Source organism: Elephas maximus, chromosome 1, assembly GCF_024166365.1.
Source record: "Elephas maximus indicus isolate mEleMax1 chromosome 1, mEleMax1 primary haplotype, whole genome shotgun sequence".
Taxonomy (NCBI): Eukaryota; Metazoa; Chordata; class Mammalia; order Proboscidea; family Elephantidae; genus Elephas; species Elephas maximus.
In genome coordinates this window covers 3061919-3083405 of record NC_064819.1, presented here as the reverse complement: position 1 = coordinate 3083405, position 21487 = coordinate 3061919, and the positions used below count along the sequence as shown (strand labels likewise).

At 43.7% G+C, this 21487-nt stretch overlaps 1 protein-coding gene across 1 annotated transcript in view; it reads left to right on the top strand.

Annotated features, from left to right (window-relative positions):
• The window catches only part of DRD3 (dopamine receptor D3), a 52901-nt gene that overhangs the window by 9847 nt on the left and 21567 nt on the right, over positions 1-21487 (top strand). The window contains exon 2 of the mRNA XM_049877004.1: positions 10136-10248. Coding sequence (XP_049732961.1) covers positions 10136-10248 — 113 coding nt within the window. The remainder of the gene's footprint in view (positions 1-10135; positions 10249-21487) is intronic.

Below are 21487 nucleotides of genomic sequence, written 5' to 3'. Positions count from 1 at the left end.
AGAAAGAAAAGATCAAGATGGATGTCGGAGGAGGCTCTGAAACTTGCTTTTGAACGTCAAGCAGCTAAAGCAAAAGGAAGAATTGATGAAGTAAAAGAGCTGAACAGAAGATTTCAAAGGGCCTCTCGAGAAGACAAAGTAAAGTATTATAATGACATGTGCAAAGAACTGGAGATGGAAAACCAAAAGAGAAGATCACGTTCCGTGTTTCTCAAGGTGAAGAAAAAATTCAAGCCTCGAGTTGCAATAGTGAAGGATTCCATGGGGAAAATATTAAATAATGCAGGAAGCATCAAAAGAAGATGGAAGGAATACACAGAGTCATTATACCAAAAACAATTAGTCAATGTTCAACCATTTCAAAAGGTAGCATATGATCAGGAACCGATGGTCCTGAAGGAAGAAGTCCAAGCTGCTCTGAAGGCATTGGCAAAAAACAAGGCTCCAGGAATTGATGGAACATCAATTGAGATGTTTCAACAAACGGATGCAGCACTGGAGGTGCTCACTTATCTATGCCAAGAAACATGGAAGACAGCTTCCTGGCCAACTGACTGGTAGACATCCATATTTATGCCTATTCACAAGAAAGGCGATCCAACCGAATATGGAAATTATAAAACAATATCATTAATATCACATGCAAGCAAAGTTTTGCTGAAGATCATTCAAAAACAGCTGCAGCAGTATATCAACAGGGAACTGCCAGAAATTCAGGCTGGTTTCAGAAGAGGACGTGGAACCAGGGATATCATTGCTGATGTCAGATGGATCCTGGCTGAAAGCAGAGAATACCAGAAGGATGCTTACCTGTGTTTTATTGACTATGTAAAGGCATTCAACTGTGTGGATCATAACAAATTATGGATAACATTGCAAAGAACGGGAATTCCAGGACAGTTAATTGTGCTCATGAGGAACCTTTCCACAGATCAAGAGGCAGTTGTTCAGACAGAACAAGGGGATACTGATTGGTTTAAAGTCAGGAAAGGTGTGCGTCAGGGTTATATTCTTTCACCATACCTATTCAATCTGTATGCTGAGGAAATAATACAAGAAGCTGGACTATATGAAGAAAAACGGGGCATCAGGATTGGAAGAAGACTTATTAACAACCTGCATTATGCAGATGACACAACCTTGCTTGCTGGAAGTGAAGAGGACTTGAAGCACTTACTAATGAAGATCAAAGACCATAACCTTCAGTATGGATTACACCTCAACATAAAGAAAACAAAAATCCTCACAACTGGACCAATGAGCAACATCATGATAAATGGAGAAAAGATTGAAGTTGTCAAGGATTTCATTTTACTTGGATCCACAATCAACAGCCATGGAAGCAGCAGTCAAGAAATCAAAAGACCCATTGCATTGGGCAAATCTGCTGCAAAGGACCTCTTCAAAGTGTTGAAGTGCAAAGATGTCACCTTGAAGACTAAGGTGTGCCTGACCCAAGCCATGGTATTTTCAATCACATCATATGCATGCGAAAGCTGGACAATGAATAAGGAAGGCTGAAGAGGAATTGATGCCTTTGAATTGTGGTGTTGGCAAAGAATATCGAATATACCATGGACTGCCAAAAGAATGAATTAATCTGTCCTGGAAGAAGTACAACCAGAATGCTCCTTAGGAGCAAGGATGGGGAGACTGCGTCTTACATACTTTGGACATGTCGTCAGGAGGAATCAGTCCCTGGAGAAGGACATCATGCTTGGCAGAGTACAGGGTCAGGAGAGAAGAGGAAGACCCTCAACGAGGTGGACTGACACGGTGGCTGCAACAATGGGCTCAAGCATAACAACGATTGTAAGGATAGCTCAGGACTGGGCAGTGTTTTGTTCTGTTGTGCATAGGGTCGCTATGAGTCGGAACCGACTCAACGGCACCTAACAACAACAACAACAATTCACACACTACTCTCCCAATCTGCACACACTATATTCTGAGGCTCTGGGAACAAAAAACAGGTTTAATTTATCTCAGTACACCCATCCAAGCAAAGTATCAGGCAAATAATGGGCATACGATAGACATTGCAGCTCTGGTGGCGAAGCGGTTAAGAGTTCAGCAGCTAACCAAAAGTCAGCAGTTCAAATCTACCAGCTGCTCCTTGGAAACCCAATGGGGCAGTTCTACTCTGTCCTGTAGAGTCGCTATGAGTTAGAATCGACTTGATAGCAACAGGTTTTGTTTTGTTTTGTTTTGCAATAACTATTGGATAGATGAATGGATGGATGGACAAACGTCAACTCCTTCCACTCCTATGAGATTAGAATGGAGTTAAATTGTACACATCTCATAAGTGGAGTGTCAAGCTGCTGACCTTTGGGAGGCAGAAAAAAGGTTAATATTAAGACCAGTTGCCATCAAGCCAATGCCAACTCAAAGCCATCCCATGGTTGTCAGGGCAGAACTGTGCACCCTAAGGTTTCAATGGCTAATTTTTTGGAAGCAGATCACCAGGCCTGTCTCCCAAGGCAGCTATGTGTGGACTCGAACTTCCAACCTTCTGTTTATCAGCCGAGCATGTTAACAACTTGAACTACTCAGGGACTCTAGGTCTCAATTTCTTTGTCTATAAATTGAAAATAATTTTCACCTCATTGGGTTCTATGAGGCAATGTGTGTTACTTAGCACATTCTTGGCACTTTGCTGCCATTAATTGATTCCTTGCCATTATTGGTGTGGAATACTCCAGGAAAAAAAATATTCCCATTACACACACCCCCAATTAGAGGCTCATTTTAATGAGTAAGCTCCAGGGACGTCTAAGTGATGGCACCTTAGTGGGAATGACTTTAATCAGCTAATCACATTGTTTTCTTCCTGACACTTAACGGAGATCAAGAACAGAATGGGAATTTCGATGGCAGAAAATTGAGACAGGCAGAGAAGAGCCCAAATGGAATGACAGAGTGGGGACCTGGAAGCCACAGGGTAGGTTGGGGGCTTTGGGCCCTTGGAGGCTAAAGAAGACAGGTACCAAAGAAATCCACCAAGTACAAACTCTCATCTAAGCCCCAGAGGCAGCAATTACCAGCCTTTTGCACTGTTTTTTTTCAATCCTGGGACAGAGGCAATCAGGAAAATGGTGTCTCACTCCCTAGACAGAGATGAAGCAGTCGGCCACACTAAAGTCCTTGATGAGCCCATGGTGTTTCTCCCTTCCCCTTGTGCCTCCCCCACTTAAATTCATTTTCCAACAGCGCCCCCGCCTCACTTGACCCTTTCCTATAGGAGCGGGCTTAACAGCCTGCACTGAAGTGCGGTCTCAGCCTCTGCTAGCTGTGTGACCTTTGGCAAGGTGCACAACATCTCTAAGCTTGAGTTTCTTATCAGCCGTGAAGATAATAATAATCCTCCGTCACGGGATTATAACAGGCAAGAGAACGCACATATGTCGAGTGCTTTATAGAACACCAGGCACTTGGTAAGCATTCAATAAACATGACCTATTAGTGCTCACAAAGATTATGTCATAGAGCATTCATTCTCTCAGAACGTATGTGCATGCTGAGCACTTCTCTAGAGCTTGGGACACAGCCTCCAACAAGTAAGTCTCTGCTCCCATCGACCTAAGTAACAGTCACTTAACTGGTAAAAGACGGGCCTCAAAGACCTCCAAGAGCACTCACAGTTTGGAAAAAAAATCATTTTTTTCAAGAATTATAGAAGTTTCTGGAATGGGCCTTGTGGGCCAGTGACCTATGTGATGTAAGTTCCCTCTAAATGTTAGTTTTATTAACATTACTTGTAATCTCAGAATAATCTCATTATTTTACGTAAGAATGCTATGTTTCCCCAGGGATATTTTAAGTGTTTCAAGGCCTGGGCCTGTAGTACATTTATTAAAATCTCTTGAAACGTACATAACATGTCCTCCTGCTAAGTACCAGGAGCGTCACAAGTCCTGGCTTTATGAATGAATGAATGAATAAATAAACACCCCAAAAGAACTGGATTTTGTCATTGCTGTCATCCCAATACACATTCACAAACACCAACTCACCATTATTCAAAAAAGATGGTTTTCCCCAGTTTAAGTTATCAATTGCATAGTAGACATAATGTCAAATTGAGATTTAGTATACAAAATTCAACTTTTGCAAGAGCTTTTTTAGCTTGCTTCTGGCCTTTGTAATGAGCGAATCCATATTTTATTCTCTTGGCTTCCTTAAATCCCTGGGTTCTTATGACTTGAGCTCGGCTCCCCTTTTAAAAAGTGTTTTTCCTTCTCACAACTCCTGTGAATCAACCTTTACTTATTTCTACGATGACTTCATTAGTTGGAACTTTTCATTGTTGCTTTTAAACAAAAGATCTTTGGACAGGGTTTCCTCAAAATAGAGTCCCAAATAGCAGGATAAAAATAAATCCAAAGGGGGAAAAGTTATTAGGGAAGGAGGAGGGTAGATAGTATTTCAGGCCTTGCTTCGGTGGGATAAGACATGAATGAACAGTGCACCTATCTGGTCATACATGAGAGTCTTAGATGAGGGCACTGCACAGGGGAACAGCACAATTTTCATGCACAATCATTTGAATAATACCGGCTTTTTCTTTGAGACTGTGTTTCAGAGGCTACTATACCTATTTCTCACTCTCCCTACCTCTTAATAGCCACTGAGCCTTCTCGGCAGGGGTACCATGAGCACCCACTACAGCCAAGGCCATAAAGCTTAAAACTGACAAAATCCTCAAGGCCCAAGAACGGCATTTGTGGACATTCTGAAAGTGACAATCTCCCCGACACAGCTCCCTGGTTCAATTAGGTTACATAAAAAATTTTTAAATATAATAAAAAAATATACTAGGCTCTAAATCATGAGGCATTGGTGGTTCCGCGGTAGAATTCTCATCTTCCATGCAGGCAGACCGGGGTTCCTTGCCCGGCCAATACACCTGGAACACACCAGCCAATATGCTTGGAGAAAGACGTGGCAGTCTGCTTCCATAAAGATTTACAGACTTGGAAACCCTATGGAGCACTTCTACTCTATCCTATAATGTCACTGTGAGTCAGAATCAACTCTTTGGCATTGGGTTTATGATGTTGAATAGGTTCCAGGGGATCTACTTTCAAAAATCAGAAAATGAAGCCTATGGATCACAACAGCCCTATCCATGACAGATCGTGCAGATGGCACAGGATCAGGCGGCATCATACATGGGGTCGCCATGAGTCGTTGATCAACTCCACAGCAGCTAACAACAGACTATAAGTGAAATTACCTAAATTTCTGACTTTTTTTTTATTGTATTTTACATGAGGGTTTACAGAGCAAATTACTTTCTCATTAAACAATTAATACACATATTGTTTTGTGACATTGGTTGCCAACCCCATGACAGGTCAGCACTCTCCCCTTCTCGACCTTGAGTTTCCTATTACCAGCTTTCCTGTCCCCTCCTGCCTTCTCATACTTGCCCCTGGGCTGGTGTGCCCATTTAGTCTTGTTTTGTTTTACGGGCCTGTCTAATCTTTGGCTGAAGGGTGAACCTCAGGAGTGACTTCGGTACTGAGTTAAAAGGGAGTCCGGAAGGCATACTCTTGGGATTTCTCCAGTCTCTGTCAGACCAGTAAGTCTGTTTTTTGCGGGGGGTATGTGTGAGTTGAGTTAGAATTTTGTTCTACATTTTTCTGTCCAGGACCCTTTTTGCAGTTGGTGCAAAAAGAGAACTTGGTGGCTGTGGTCGGCACCAACTAGTTCTGCTGGAGTCCGTCTGGTGGAGGCTGTGGTAGTTGTGGTCCATTAGTCCTTTGGACTAACCTTTCCCTGATGTCTTTGGTTTTCTTAATTCTTTCTTGCTCCAGACAGGGTGACACCAGTAGAGTATCTTAGCTTTTAAGACCCCAGATGCTACTCACCAAAGTAGGATGTAGAACATTTTCTTTATAAACTATGTTATGTCAATTGAGCTAGATGTTTCCCAAGAACATAGTCCTCATCCCTCAGCCCAGTAATTTGGTCCCTCGGGGTGTTTAGATGTGTCTATGGAGCTTCCATGACTTGCCTCAGTCAAGTGGTGCTAGATTCCCCAGTATTGTGTACTGTCTTACCCTTCACCATAGCTACCACTTATCTATTGTCTATTTAGTGTTTTTCCCTATCCCCTTCCTCGTAACCATCACAGATTGTTTCTTTTTGTGTGTAAACATTTTCATGAGTTTTTGTAATACTGGTCTCATACTACATTTGTCCTTTGGTGATTGATTTATTTCACTCAGTATAATGCCCCCCAGATTCACCCACATTGTGAGATGTTTTGCAGATTCATCACTGTTCTATATGGTTATGTAGTACTCCATTATGTGTATGTACCATAGTTTATTTATCCATTCATCTGTTAATGGGCACTTAGGTTGTTTCCATCTTTTTGCTATTGCGAATAATGCTGCAATGAACATGGGTGTGCATATGTCTATTTGTGTAAAGGCTTTTATTTCTCTAGGATATATTCCTAGGAGTGGGATTGCTGGATCGTATGGTATTTCTATTTCTAGCTTTCTAGGGAAGCACCATATCATTTTCCAAAATGGTTGTACCATTTTGCATTCCCACCAGCAGTGCAGAAGAGTTCCAATCTCTCCACAGCCGCTCCAACATTTGTTATCTTCTGTTTTTTTGATTTGTGCCAATAATGTCAGGGTGAGATGGTATCTCATTGTAGTTTTGATTTGCATTTCTCTAGTGATTAATGATGGCAAGCATTTCCTCACGTGTCTGTTAGATGCCTGAATGTCTTCTTTAGTGAAGTGTCTGTTCATATCCTTTGCCCATTTTTTAATTGGATTATTTGTCTTTTTCTTGTAGAGGTATAAGATTTTCCTGTAGATTTTAGAGACAATAACTTTGTTGAATTTGTCATAGCCAAAAATTTTTGTCCGAGTCTGTAGGTTCTCTTTGTACTCTTTTGGTGAAGTCTTTTGATGAGCGTAAGTGTTTAATTTTTAGACGATCCTAATTATCTAGCTTATCTTCTGGTGTTTGTGTGTTGTTAGTTATGGTTTGTGTCCTATTTATGCCATGTATTAGGGCCTCTAACGTTGACCCTATTTTTTTCCTATGATCTTTATTGTTTTTGGTTTTATATTTAGTTTTTTATCCAATTTAAATTAGTTTTTGTGTATCCTGTGAGGTATGGGTCCTGTTTTATTTTTTACAGATGGACATCCAGTTTTGCCAGTACCATTTGTTAAAGACTGTATTTTCCTCATTTAATGGACGCTGGGCCCTTGTTGAAGATCAGGTGACCATAGGTGGATGGGTTTACATGTGAGTTCTCAATTCTGTTCCATTGGTCAGTGTGTCCATCATTGTACCAGCACCAGGCTGTTTTGACTACTGTAGCTATATAGCAGGTTTTGAGGTCATGTAGTGTGAGTCTTCCTGCTTTACTCTTCTTCAATAGTGCTTTACTTATCATATAAAGTTAATGATTAGCTTTTCTTCAGCCCTGAATATTAGAGTTTTGAATTCCCCATCAGGTAGTTCCAGTACCTTTTCTTCTACAGGAGGGTCATCTGCTGTTTTATTTTGGATGTTTTCTGGACCCATCCTATCTCATTTTTTTATGTTTTGATATTGTCTGCTGTTTTCGGGACAGCCAGGAATTATTTTCTTCGTTTACTGATTGTGTTTTTTTTTTTTTTTTTGTACTGCTTTTTTGTTTTATTTGGTTATGCGTGGGCAGGTGGGCTGGGTGTTCTTTGTTGTTTGCTCTTCTGTGGGCACGATACTACTCACCACCTTGTCCAGGTGGGCAGGGCAGGTCACTCAGCTATAGTGCAGCAGGGCAGGTATAGCAGAGAGGAAGGAAGGGGTATGGGTTGTTAGTGGCACGTACTGGGGCTGACAGGGTGATGCTGGGGGTCTGTGCAGGACACAGTTCAGTGGTCCACACCTGTGCTGCTTGGGGGTGTGGTGCTCGGTGCATGGTGCAGTTAGGCAGGAGGGGAAGGGGAGGCTGTGATGTGTGGAGCTAAGTGGGTGTGTGTAAGAAGACAGAGAAACAGAAGTCAAAAACAACAGCAAAAAAAAAAAAAAAAAAAAACTGCCCCAAGAGTGTAGCGGCACCAACCGGGGAAGCTATGTGTCAGTGGCTTCTAGCCAAGCAGTGTGTCACAGCCTGTCAAAAAGCGGTGGAGACAATACACACCACCAGGTGGTTGGAAAAAAGGAAAGGAAGGAAAGTAGAGAGAGAAACAAGAAACCAAGAGAAAAAAAAAATGCCTGAGGGAGCCCATGGGTATGGCTGCACAGACTGGGGAAAAAACTGTGTGCCAATGGCTCCCCAGCTGAGCAGTGTGGTACAGCCCATCACAAAGCAGTGGGGACAGCACACTCAGCCAGGTGATCAAAAGAAAGGAAAGGAAGGAAGGTAGAGAGAGACAAGAAACCAAGAGAGAAAAAAAATGCTCTGAGGGTGCCTACTGGTGTGGCGGTGTGGACTGGGGAAGCCGAGTGTCAGTGGTTCCCCAGCTGAGTTGTGTAGCACAGCCTGTCAAAAAGCAGCAGATATGGCACCTGGAGAAAGGAAAGGAAGGAAGGTAGAGAGAGTCAAGAAACTAAAAAGAAAAAGAAGTCCCAAGAGAGCTCACCAGAGAGACGGTGCAGACAGAGGAAGCTGCTGCCCATTGAAAAACAGCAGAGGTGGCGCACAGAGCCAGCTAGATGGCAGAAAGGAAAGGAAGAAGACGAGAGAGAGATGAAACAAAAAGAAGCAAAATAACAACAACAAAAAATGGCACTGAATGAACCAGTGGCCGGGGGCAGGGCAAATCCAAGTGGCAAGCTGGCATCTCACTGGAAAGCATCAGGGGCCATGCAGAGGGACGAAGGGTGGGGGGTGGGAAAGCTTGTATTCCTGGTTATCGGGCACTCTATCTCCTTCTGGGAGCTCCATGAAGTTGTCTTCCTGTGCTCCCTGTCCACCTCTCTTTGTGGCTGATGGGTACAAGATGGCCATGTTGCGCCAACTGGTAGAAGACCTACACTCTGCAGCTCTCCTCGTCCTCTGTTTTGTGTCAGCCTCCTACTCCATTTGGTGCTTGGTTGAGTTCTTTATTCCCTCATTTGCCACTCAGGGCTCCAGGATTGACGATTATAACTGTTTTACTTAGTGTTTAGGGTCTTAACTGTAGAGGGATGGTGTTGTGCTTCTGTCTATAGTGCCATGTTGGCTCCACCCCAAATTCCACACTTTTTAATAAGCGTAAATTATGGAACTCAGAACACATATGTAAATGCATGAGGTTGGGATCATCCTCACTAATTCTGTGTGTTGTAGAGAAAGCTCCGTGCTCCTTCCCAATCCTCTGGACCCAGCCTTTCTCCCCACTACTTGGTGATTTGAACAGGGGTGTCCAAGTCAGGCATATTGGCATAGACCTACTTTACACAGGTTTTTACAGGTGATGTTGCAGAATGCTTCCTAGCTTTGAAACCAGGAGCTAGATCAATTTTCATTCTGGAGGTAAGTTTTATGAAAAATGTGCTCTCGGCTTCTTTCCTGGGTATCTGGTGAGCTCTCCACTGGGTGGAGGGCTTCTGAGAGGCATTTTTGGCACAGTACACACATCTGGCAGTCACCCAAGCTCTTTTACTACCAGCTGTGTTTCTAAAAAAAAAAAAATTTTTTTTTTTTTAGTGCCTCTACAGGCATATCACTTAACTACAATCAGCTTTAGTTGCCTCCTGAGTTTGAACTAGGTCAGCGATTCTCAAACTTTGGTGTGACTGGGGGTGTTTATTTAAAAATGAAGATTCATGAGCCCTAGATCCATAGATTTTGATTCATTAGGTCTAGAGAAGCATTCAGAAATCTTTATCTTTAATGGTCACCCCACTGTGAACCAACCACACTTGAAGAAACACTGAACTAATTGATTCCAAAGATCGCTTCCAGCACTGATGTCCTAACAGTCTGTGAATTTGTCCTTTTGTGAGTGATCAATCTTGGGCAGCCTGGCACTTTCAATGCCTGCCTGCCCTATAGTAATGACAGTACCAACCACAGAGAGGGCACATCAGCATCTGTACCTGGTGGCCTGTGGAAGGCCATAGAGTCGATTGGATTGCTGTTCCTTCAGAGGGAAACACTAATATCCTTGTTTCTGATGCCCAGGTGACAGGTGGAGTCTGGCATTTCAGCCGCATTTGCTGCGATGTTTTTGTCACCCTGGACGTCATGATGTGTACAGCCAGCATCCTGAACCTCTGCGCCATCAGCATTGACAGGTAGGGCTGGGATTCCTCTTCCAGGCTTAGGAGAGGAGAGGCCTATACTGGGGGCAGGAGGAAACTGGCCTGGGGAAGTTGCTCTCATTGTATTTGAGGCATAGGTTGCATTTTAGGGCACTGGGGGCCATGGTCAGGGGCAACTTGTCACTCCTTTTTTCCTGGGACATTTCCTTTCCTCTCTTTTTCTTTTCAAATGTGGGTCATGGTGTGAGTAAGAATAAACTGCTGTGATTGGAAATAAATAATTATCCTATAAACTTTCCTAGCCTTTCCTCTCCCCTACTCCCTAAAGTGGATTCTGATTCTGTTTTTCCACCCTTCTTTGGATTGGGCTCTTGTGATTTCTAATTGGGAGGAAGGGGGGCAGGAGAAAAGAACAAAAAAGTGAGCACACATGAGTTGGGAGGAAATTTTCCTGTTGTTTTGGGGTTTCTTTATTGGAAGGGCGGAGAAGCGAGAGAGAGAGAAGCAAGGGAGGAATTGCAAAAAGGAAGCAAGGAGAGAAGTGAATGAGGGAGAAAGGCAATTTCAGAAAGTAGGACTGTGATCTATATATTTTCTTCATAGCGTTAAGGAAAGTGAGTAAGGAATGATGAGGCTTTTAAATTCTTTTTTGGTTGCTAGAGTGGATTTCTCTGATTTTGACCCCACTCCATCCACCTAAAAAAAAAAAGAGTACCTGAATTCACTAGCCTATCCTCTCTCTGCTGGTCAGCAGCCTCCATGCTTTCCTTCTGAAGGTCCTCTCCCACCTCCCTCCCCTCCCATCTCTTCTCTTTCTATGCTCTTTCTCCCAGTAATATCATCCACCCACTCCATAGCTCCAGCCCCAAACCAAACCAAACCTGTTGCTGTTCAGTCGATTCTAACTCACAGTGACCCTGTAGGACAGAGTACAACTGTATCATAGGGTTTCCAAGGCTGTAAATCTTTCTGGATGTAGACATCTTTCTCCCAAAGAGAAGCTGGTGGTTCGCACCAAGGATCTTGGCCTTTCTGTTAGCAGCCAAGTACTTAACCACTGCACTACCAAGGCCCCTATAGCTCCATCAGGTGATCTTATATAAGATTTTCCATTTATTAAGAACTTACCACATTCCAGTGATTAATTCATTTAATCTTCAAAATAACTCCTATTATCTTTATTAAGATAATATAATAATATAAACTTTATTTCCAGTTTCTTAGAAAAATTGAGGAATTTACACTAACTCACAGAGCTGGTATGGGCAGTGCCAGAACTTGAACACATGACTATCTGACACCAAGTTAATAGTCATAAGTTTTGTGATTCAGAGTCCCCAAATCTCTAGCCACATTCCTAACTTCTCCCCTGAGTTCCCACTACACTACTACCCATTGGTAGTTATCCCATTGACCCCTACAACTCAAAATGTCTCAAAATTTTCAAAACCAAGGACTTCAAGGCTTTCCTCTTGACTTGATAATCTTTCATTGACACTGCCTTTCTCCTAGAATCCTGGGTTTTGTCTGACTCCTCTCTCTTTCTCATCTCGCATATCCAACAGTCCATGCTTATAGACTCCACTTTTGCCATTTTTTCACAACCTTCCCTACTTTTCCATTCTTAATGCCCCTGCTTATCTTAGGCTCACATGACTTATCACAGGGACTTCTGCCACAGCCTCCTGACTGATCTTTCACACCATTCACAAAATTAATCCCCCCAAAGTAAAGTTCTAATGTCCATGGCCCTACTCAGAACTCTTCAGTGTCTCCTTGGCCTGAGGAATAAAAGTTAAAGTTACCTCCACAGCCTGGCATTCAAAGTTTTTCACGATATGCCCTCAACCAATCTCATCTCTTTCTAGATTGCCCTATAACCTTCTTGTGTCCAAATGTCTACTACAACTGCTCCTTTTCCATGGGGCCCTTCAAGATTCCTCCAATTGATTCAGCTTCCTCTCAACTCTCCTAATGCTATCTCTGTAATGATGTCCTGGCCTCTCCAACCTACCTTTTGCTAGAGATACTAGTGCGAGCCCTCTTCACTTCCCCATTTGCCATTCACATGGCCCTTGTTGCCCTCTGCATTGACACCCCTAAACTTCCTTTTATGTGCTAAAATGGGAACTTTGAATAATAACCAAAGAATAGGAGTCCTGGTGGAGTAATGGCTAAGTGCTCAGCTGCTAACCTAAAAGTTGGTGGTTCTAACCCACCCAGCAGCTGTACAGGAGAAAGACCTGGCAATCTGCTCCCACAAAGACTGCAGCCTAGAAAACTTTTGGGGCAGTTCTCCTCTGTCAAATGGGGTTGCTATGAGTCAAAACTGACTCGACAGTACCCAACAACAACAACCAAAGAATGGACGCCATCCTGTGGTGGTATGGCAGACCAGCCAGCCACCTGGAAGGTCTTCAACTTACATCGCTTGATATGCTGTCCAACTGAGAAGGAAAATTAAAGAACATGCCCAAATGTTGGAAATAATACCACTAAAGAGTGTGTTTAAAAATAAAGGGAAATGGCTGCATAACTCTACAAATATACTAAACTTACTGTAAATATACTAAATATGGTTACATAACTTTGTTAACATACTAACGTATAGGATTCAATGGTACTTGTATACTTTAAATGGGTGAATCCTGTGGTATGTGAATTATATTTCAATAAAGCTGTTAAAAAAATGAAAGGATAGTGAGAGATTTTATAATATTTTCAGCTCTATGGAAACAGAACTCCTTTTATAGCCTCTAAGTCTTTTGTATGATTTCTGGACATTTAACCAAAAAAAACCAAAGCCATTGCCATCGAGTTGATTCCAACTCATAAAGACCCTATAGGACAGAGAGTAACTGCCCTATAGGGTTTCCAAGGAGTGGCTGGTGGATTTAAACTGCCTACCTTTTTGGTTACCAGCCTAAGCTCTTAACCACTGTGCCACCAGGGCTCCTCTGGACATTTAATACATGTGTTTTGTTTTGTTTTTTGGAATACATTATTTGCAAAAGTAGTGGACAGCATCTGGTTTGTTTTATCATCACTTTCACCACCTCAAACACATATACTCGACCTAGCTTTTTATCACCTCTCAATCTACCTATTGTGCCTATTAGACAGCCTTGAACAAAAAATATCAACTTGAATTCAACGGTCACTGCTTGAGGTCAAGCAGTGTTCATTCATCTTCAGGAAGGATGGGGAGAATGTTAGCCTTGGGAGAAAGGAGAGAAGAGCTGTATTATAGACAGCTTCTAGAATAGGCACTGGGGCAGCCCCCTCCCAGCTCTCTGAGTTCCTCGCCCTACTCCCTTCCCTCTTGAGCGTGTGCTTGTACACTGTACCCATACATAGTCACATACCCACGAGTATGATGGCTGAAGCTGTGCAGGTTGTGCCCTGTCCAAGGATGTGGGAATGGAAATCCAGCCAGTGTCTCATTTGCCAATCCTGGAGTCAGCCTAGAGGGGGTGATCTTTTGCAATTTGTCAGCCAGAAGGCAGGCACGTTTTTCTAAATTACACAAGAGCACCATTTTGCTGGCAATAGTCATGCTAACACACGCCTCCACTTTAACCACTCAAGATACAACGAATAAGAGTAAACCCTGAATTGACTTCTGTCCCAACTAGGAAACTCCCAGAATGCATAGCACTCACCTACCTGAAACCTAGAGGAACAAGCTTTGCCTTAGACCCCAGTGGAAGAGGCTCCATTGGCTTGTATTTCTATAAAGCCAATCCTCACCAAGCCTCAAAACAGAGCCCCCACCCCATGCTAGGAATGAAAATAACCCTTGGAAAAGCTGTCTCTATTATCCTTCACAGTAGTTTACAATACACAGCATTAAGTTCTGTTCATGTGGTGCCAAATAGCTGGTCAATTCATTAAAAATGCAGTCATTCACATAAACCTTTTGGTCTTCACACAATGCCAGTCACCAGTCTGACAAACATGACCAAATGGATTCAGAATTTTTTGGTCATGAAGCCCTGGTTTGTAGTAACAGGGTGGTAAGGACTGCAGGAAAGAAAGGGAAATGATAAAAAGGCTTTTGAAACCAAGTAATACTATTGTCATTAGATTCTTAGGCATAGCTCTGAGTGCTTGGATTAATGCCACCTTTTCCTTTTTAAAAAGCAGAGTGGGAAGTCCTCGTGAGCAGGAGCCCCCACTCCCGTAGTGCCTTGCCTCCCCAGTGGGCCAGCCCCCTCCCTATGCATCCTGGGTCAGATCTACCTCAGAAGGAGGGCTGAGAATGTGTCAGACCAGGCGGACATGATCCCAGCGTCCTCCTTCAGGAGCCTGGGAATAATGCAACCAAATTCATTCACCAGGGAATTCTTTAAGTGGCTCTCAAATGGCACCCATCACAGAGGCAAGCCTCCGAGTCTTTGCAGCGAGCACAATAGATACCAGATGAGTCACAGGCACCTTGGGTTTTTAGTTTGCATGTAAATAAGCACTTTATATTTGCAAAGGGCTTTCCAATCATTTGCAAAAAGCTTTCTCCTTCAACAGCTCCCCAAGGGGAGTCCACAGAACTAAAGATTTATTGAGCCCCTGTCTGACCAAATCAAAGGTGGTGAAAAGTGGCCACACAGAGCTCTGGGGCTCATTAAACCCAGGCAGGGAGTTCAAGTCAGGCCCTCCAACCCAGGCCAGGCTCTTTCCACCATCACTGACGGCTTCCTAAAGAGGCACTCTCATCCAATTCCCCAACCCCACCCACCACCCTTATCTTGGGATGGCCGGAGGTTATACTCTGCAAGGATTCTGAGACTTTCAGTACAATAATAAGCCACATGGACCCCAGTCACAAACATGAGAGTCGGAGAGACATCGGATCCTCCCTCCTGTTCGTCCGGCAATGTTACATGCTTGCCTGGAATCCCACCTCTTAGCACAGGTCTGGGACTAGTACCTGAGTCACCTGACTCCCTGGCCAGGATTACAATAAGTGGCCCCTTTGTTGGTGGAGGTGAAGATGGGGCATGTCCTAGGGTAGAATCGCCACAAAGTTATAGTAAAGCAAAAAGAAAGATTTTATTCACCATATGTTCCAAGAGGCAAAAGTGGGAAAATGGACAAGCATGCCGCCAGAGCCATGTCTGTCCCAGTCCAAGGAATATTAGAGAATCATCAGTATGTGGCTGGGTGGAAACCCCAGGTTCTGCTCAGTGTTACTTGCTTCAGCTAATAAACAACAGACTGCAAACCAGACGTACTGGTCTGGCAGAGACTGGAGAAACCCTGAGACTATATGGTCCCCAGACGCCCTTATAGCTCAGTAATGAAGTCACTCCTGAGGTTCATCCTTCAGCCAAAGATTAGACAAGCCCATAAAACAAAATAAGACTAAATGGTCACACCGCCCCAGGGACAAGGACGAGAAGGCAGGAGGGACAGGAAAGCTGGTAATGGGGGACCCAGGGTCAAGAAAAGGAAAGTGTTGACATGTTAGGGGGTTGGCAACCAATGTCACAACACAAAAATGTGTATTAACTGTTTAATGAGAAACTAGTTTGCTCTGTAAACCTTCATCTAAAGTACAATAAAAATAAATAAACAAGAGTCCAAGGTGGGAGAGTAGAAAGGTACCTTTATTTCATTGTGCAAGGAAAGGAACAGGTGGGGCTGCTGCCACCAAGGCTGCTTGATGTGGGCGAGGGGGAAGGTTACTTTTAAGAGGTTTACAAGTAGGAAGTTCATACAAGTTACATCACATCAGTCTTAATCGTACTACGCAGGCACAATGGAGTTTACATATAACTTCATGCATCGCGTGTTCAGAAAATGGTGGTTAAACTCCACCCAGAATCGGGAAGTTACTATGTAAAATAAAAGTTACTATGCAGGAGGTATTTAATGAGCTAAAAGGTTATCCTGAATGTCAACATGGTGCCTAAACTGGTTTCCACCAATTTCCTCTAGTTTGGGGCAGCAGTTAAGGAGAAGGGAACCAGGATTTTAATGTAAAGCTGTTAGGGCATGCCAAGCAAGCTGCTTGAGGCAGTGGAATTTTCCGCAGCCTGGGGACCTCTGTTTTAAGTGTATATTAACATTACAAATCGGTAAAATCATTGAAAGCTTCACCTTTTCACAGATTAGCTAAAAACTGCCAAATCACCATGATTCTACATTTTGAATTGTCTTTCTTAATAATCATTGGTACGGGATTCACAGTCAAGAGATCTTCCTGGATCCACCAAATCTTACTATTTACTAAATGCTAATAGAAACAGATAAGAGTAGAAAATTGTGGCCCTTTTGTGCTCTGTTTGATTATTTTATGTGAAAAGTTCCCTAAAAGATGTTTTCCAAGATTGTCCTAGCTATTATTTTTATACCTCAGGGTCCAGTTGATGTGGCCTTGTGAGTCCATCTCCAACTGGGCCACATTCAAGGACAGAGAATAATGGCTCCAATGCTATCTCCTATATCAGGCACCAAGGAAGAAGCCTCTGGCCATGCCAACAACCCACCTCTGTAGGTGCTATTTCCTTGCAGTTTGGAGTAAACTAGACACATTTCCTATGTCTTCAACGCATGGCTACCTCCTGGCTAACCTAAATTGCACAGCTCTAGAAACAACAACAAAAACAGCTACCGTTTATTTGAGGTTGTTAGTGGTTCACTGGTAGAATTCCCACCTTCCATGGGAGACCCAGGCTGGATTCCTGGCCAGTGCACCTCATACATAGCCTCTATTCACCTGTCAGTGGAGGCTTGTGTATTGCTAATGATTAAAAAAAACTCACTGCCATGGAGTCGCTTCCGACTCATAGTGACCCTATAGGATAGAGTAGAACTGCCCCATGCAATTTCCAAGGCTAGAAATCTTTACGGAAGTAGACTGCCACATCTCTTTCCCACAAAGTGGCTGCTGGGTTTGAACACTGACCTTTCTGTTAGCAGCCGAGGTTTAACCACTCAGCCACCAGGGCTTGACGCTAATGATTAGGGATATAGAATCAAAAGAGAGGCATCTGACCTATCCGTAAAGTGACTGAACTAACCCTAAGAGCCCAATGTAGTCTTTCATCTAGATTTCGTACTTGCTGCCTAGCAGCTCCATGTGACCCTTCCTCTAGAGTCAACCTTCGTTGCCTGGGAACCAACCCATTATCCTTAAAGAAATGGGTTTCTTTGCAGTTAGGCTAAATAATGTGAATACTTCATGGAAAAAAAAATTTTTTTTTTTGTCCCCTTAACCTTTTTTTAGTATTATTTTTGTTGTGCATTAGGTAAAAGTTTACCGAGCACATTAGTTTCCCCACTTGATGGTTTCTACACAAAGTGTTCCATGGTGTTGGATTCATTCCCCACAATATATCAGCACTCTCCCCCTTTGTGTCCTAGTTTCCCCATTTCCTTTCATCCTGATTTTCTACTCCTTCCTGCCTTCTCATTTTTGCCTTTGGGCAAATGTTGCCCTTTTGATCTCGTATAATTGATTGTTCCGGTGTTACTGTCTATTTGATGGACCTGTCTATAGTTTGGCTGAAAGGTGGTCTCCAGGAATGGCTTCTGTTCCAGTTGAGAAGAATGTTTTAGGGCCATAGTCTTGGAGTTCCTCCAGTCTGGCAGACCATTAAGTTTGGTCTTTAAAAATTTGATTTTTTGTTCTACAGTTTTTCTTCTGCTCTGTCCAGGACCCTCTGTTATGGTCCCAGTCAGAGCAGTTGGTATCATGGAAGCTTTTGATCTCCATCTCTTCCGGTTTTCTGACATACTAGGCAAAGTAACCCATCATGGAAACTCTTTGTTTCCACTCTCCGGAGATCTAATGCTCTGAGCAAGGTAACTGTTAATCAACTATCCCTGAAAATATCTGTCATCTCATTGCTTTGTAACCAACATGAAACTCCCCCTTGACCCCGTGTCTTTCGATTATATCTTTTAGCCTATCAATGTATTCATGTAACCAATAACGTTAAAGATTGTGCTTTACTTCGTCCCCCTTTGACTGACCTCATTTACTGTGAACCAATGAGAATACTGTAATTTTATTTCCCCCTTCAGCACTAAAATTACTCATGACTTGCATTTTCTCTTGAGATCTGTGAGCTTCAGCCTGAGGTTTCATGATCCCCCATTACAATGTTACTTTGGCTTCTATAAATCTGTTTTGATTTTTACTTCAACGGAGTTAGAGAATGTTTTCTCCAGGACACTATGATGCTGAATAGGTTTTGGCAGAGCTTCCAGGTTAAGATGGACTGGGAAGAAAGACCTGACAATCTACTTCCTAAAATCAGCCAATGAAAACCTCATGAATCACAACGGTGCAAGACAGGGCGGCATTTCCTTCTGTCATGCATGAGGTCACCATGGGTCTGGGGCTGAGTCTACAACAACCATTTATAGGGTCGCTATGAGTCAGAATTGACTCGAGGGCAATGGGTTTGGTTTTATGTGCCAAGCACTAAGAGTTTTTCATTCGTTATTGCTAACCCCCACAACAATCTTGCAAGATACATGTGTTATCCCCATTTTGCAAATAAAGATTCTGAAGCTAGAAAGTATAGGTCACCTGCCAAGATCACATAGCTAGCAGGTGTGTACGAAGAACTGGTCAGCCTCTTTCTACTATAACATACTGCCTTTTGCAGAGATGCTGAGGTGGGGGATCACACCACGGGCCCCCTAGCTCTGGAGCCAGATGGCCTGCCTTCAATCCTAGCTTTACCATTTAATAGCAATGTGACCTCGTTATTGTTGTTAGATGTCATTGAGTCAGTTTTGACTCATAGAGATCCTAGGCACAACAGAATGAAATGTGACCTTGGGCAAGTTAATTAACTGCTCTGGGCCTCAGTTATCTTATCTATTGAGTGGAGATTAATGGAAACTTCCTCAAAGGGTTTTTATGAGGATCAAATGAATTAGTATTTGTAAGGCACTTTGAACAGTGCCTGGCACATAGAAAGTGCTATATATTTGTTTGGTAAATAAATTGAATGCTCCCCAGTAATCAGGAACGAACAGTGGATATCCATAAACCCATTGATATAACCACAGATCTCTTGGGCTAGCATAATAATGCCCTTTGAATGTTTACTATGTGCTAAAAACTTTGCAGAAAGAATCTCATTCAATCGCTCTGTAGGAATTATTATCGCTATTATACAGATAAGGGGCCTTGGTGACACAGTGGTTAAGTGCCCGGCTACTAACCGAAAGGTCGGTGGTTCAAACCCACCAGCAGCTACAAAGGAGAAAGATGTGGCAGTCTGCTTCCGTAAAGATCACAGCCTTGGAAACCCTATGGGGCAGTTCTACTCTGTCCTGTGTGGTCACTATGAGTCAGGATCGACTCGACTGCAGTGGGTTTTGGGGTATTACACAGAGGAGGAAACTGAGTATCAGAGAGGTTAAATCGCTAGCCTACAAGCTAAGTGGCAGAGCTGGGATTCAGACCCCAATCAGTGTGTTTGTACAGCCCACAGACTCATACCTGGCAACACTGACAGTGTTCAAGTCAGTGGCATAATCCACACCAGAAAGGGCTCAGGATAGGAGCTCAAACCAAGGCGAGGAGAGGCGGCCTGGTATGGATGGAGGTGGGGGCGTGGCGCAGAGCGTACACGGGCCAGGCTTGGGCCCTGGAATGCCCCAGTGTGTGGGTCGGATGGTCAGAGGGAGCCCTGGGCTGAGCCTCCCCATCCAAGGTCAGGTCTACCCTCCAGGTTGTGTTGGCACAGCCCGTGGTCATCTGCAGTCGCTCAAGAGGAAACCAGAGGCTGAGCAGTTTCGATGGTGGGAATTCAGGGTCCCTGCAGGGCTCCAGAAAACAGAGGGCCCTGGCCCTCCCTCTCCCCCTTCCTACGGCCTGGCGAGCCCCAAGGTGGGCTGGGAGTCTCACCCCACACAAGCCGGTGGGGTTCTTGCTGCATTCTGGTGCCCTCCCATGGATAATTCTGGAACAGCCTCAAAGTCTCAGTCACCTGTAGCTTCCCGGCAGCAAAACCCTCGAATCAAATGGGGAGCGGAGGGAGGGGGGTGCCAATTTATTCTAAAAGTTGAATCACATTTCAAAAATAACAAGAAAAAAAAGTTTTAATGTAACAGTGGTTAATGTAGTCTCTTCTCTCACTTCTTCTCCAAGTTAACAACAATCTTTGACACTGAAAATGTCCCTCATGCAGACTTTGTCAAATTTGTCCAACCACAAGATTCAGTTGCTTGTTAAAAATACACATTCCGGGGCTCCACGTCAGGAGTACTTAATCAAAAGGTCCAGGGAGAAGTTCTTAATCAAAAATTCCAAGGATATGGCCTGGGAATCGGCGTTTTAACAGGACCTTCCCCCACAACCCACCCACCCAAGGCAATTAATAGAATCAAGCTAATTGGGGAAACTCAGTTCCAGGCATCCATGGTGCTCCCAACACAGATTTTTCCAGGGAAGTTCTTGTCCCCAAAAGGCCTCAGAGACTTGTCAATGCGCTTGGGAGGGAGGCGGGTACTCAGGAAAGACAGCGGTCTTGGAGGCGGGAGATCTGGCTCTGCAATAACCTCTGTGGGCTCATGGGTTCATCACTTAACCTCCTCTGTCTCTGAGTCCTCCTTTGTAAAGGTGATCTCCACACTTACAGTGTGCTGAGTTCATGGTAGCCTCCAAGGAGCTAGAAAGCATGCAACTGTCAGCAGTGGGCTGGAGTCGGCTCCCACTGACTAGTAAGAGCTGACTAGCAAAATTTCAGGATGTTTTTTTGAGTCCATTATTAAACCTTTGATGGTAGCTTTAAAATGGGTCATGGTGGGAGTACTGACACCATGAAAATTGGCAAATGCTACAAATAAGCGTTTGTTTCACTCAGAGAGCTAGTTTGGGGCCATTTATCAGCACACTACTACATGCACAGAAAGGTCGGGTTCTTTTACATCAAAGGACATAATACAAATGGGAGGCTTTGGTCCAACTGCAGCTCTGGGCAGGAGGAAGTGGGTAATGGCTTCCTCCTCCACACTCAGTTCACTGTGTGGCCATGACAGCTGTAGGGCTCAGCTTCAGCCTCCTCTCCAAGGTACACTAGGGATCACCTCTAACAGCCAGGCCCTGGTGGACAGATTTGACTTGAAACCCCAGCCCACTACCCCAGTAGATTCTAATAGTCCTTAGGAGAGCAAGACACTTGGAGGGACATCAGGCTCTCCTTGCCTGCTCTATCATAACTGAGTAGGAGATTCACAGGATGGGATATATGGGCATCCGGAGAAAGGCACTGGATTGGCACAGAACTCCCTTGAGGTTGGTGATGGC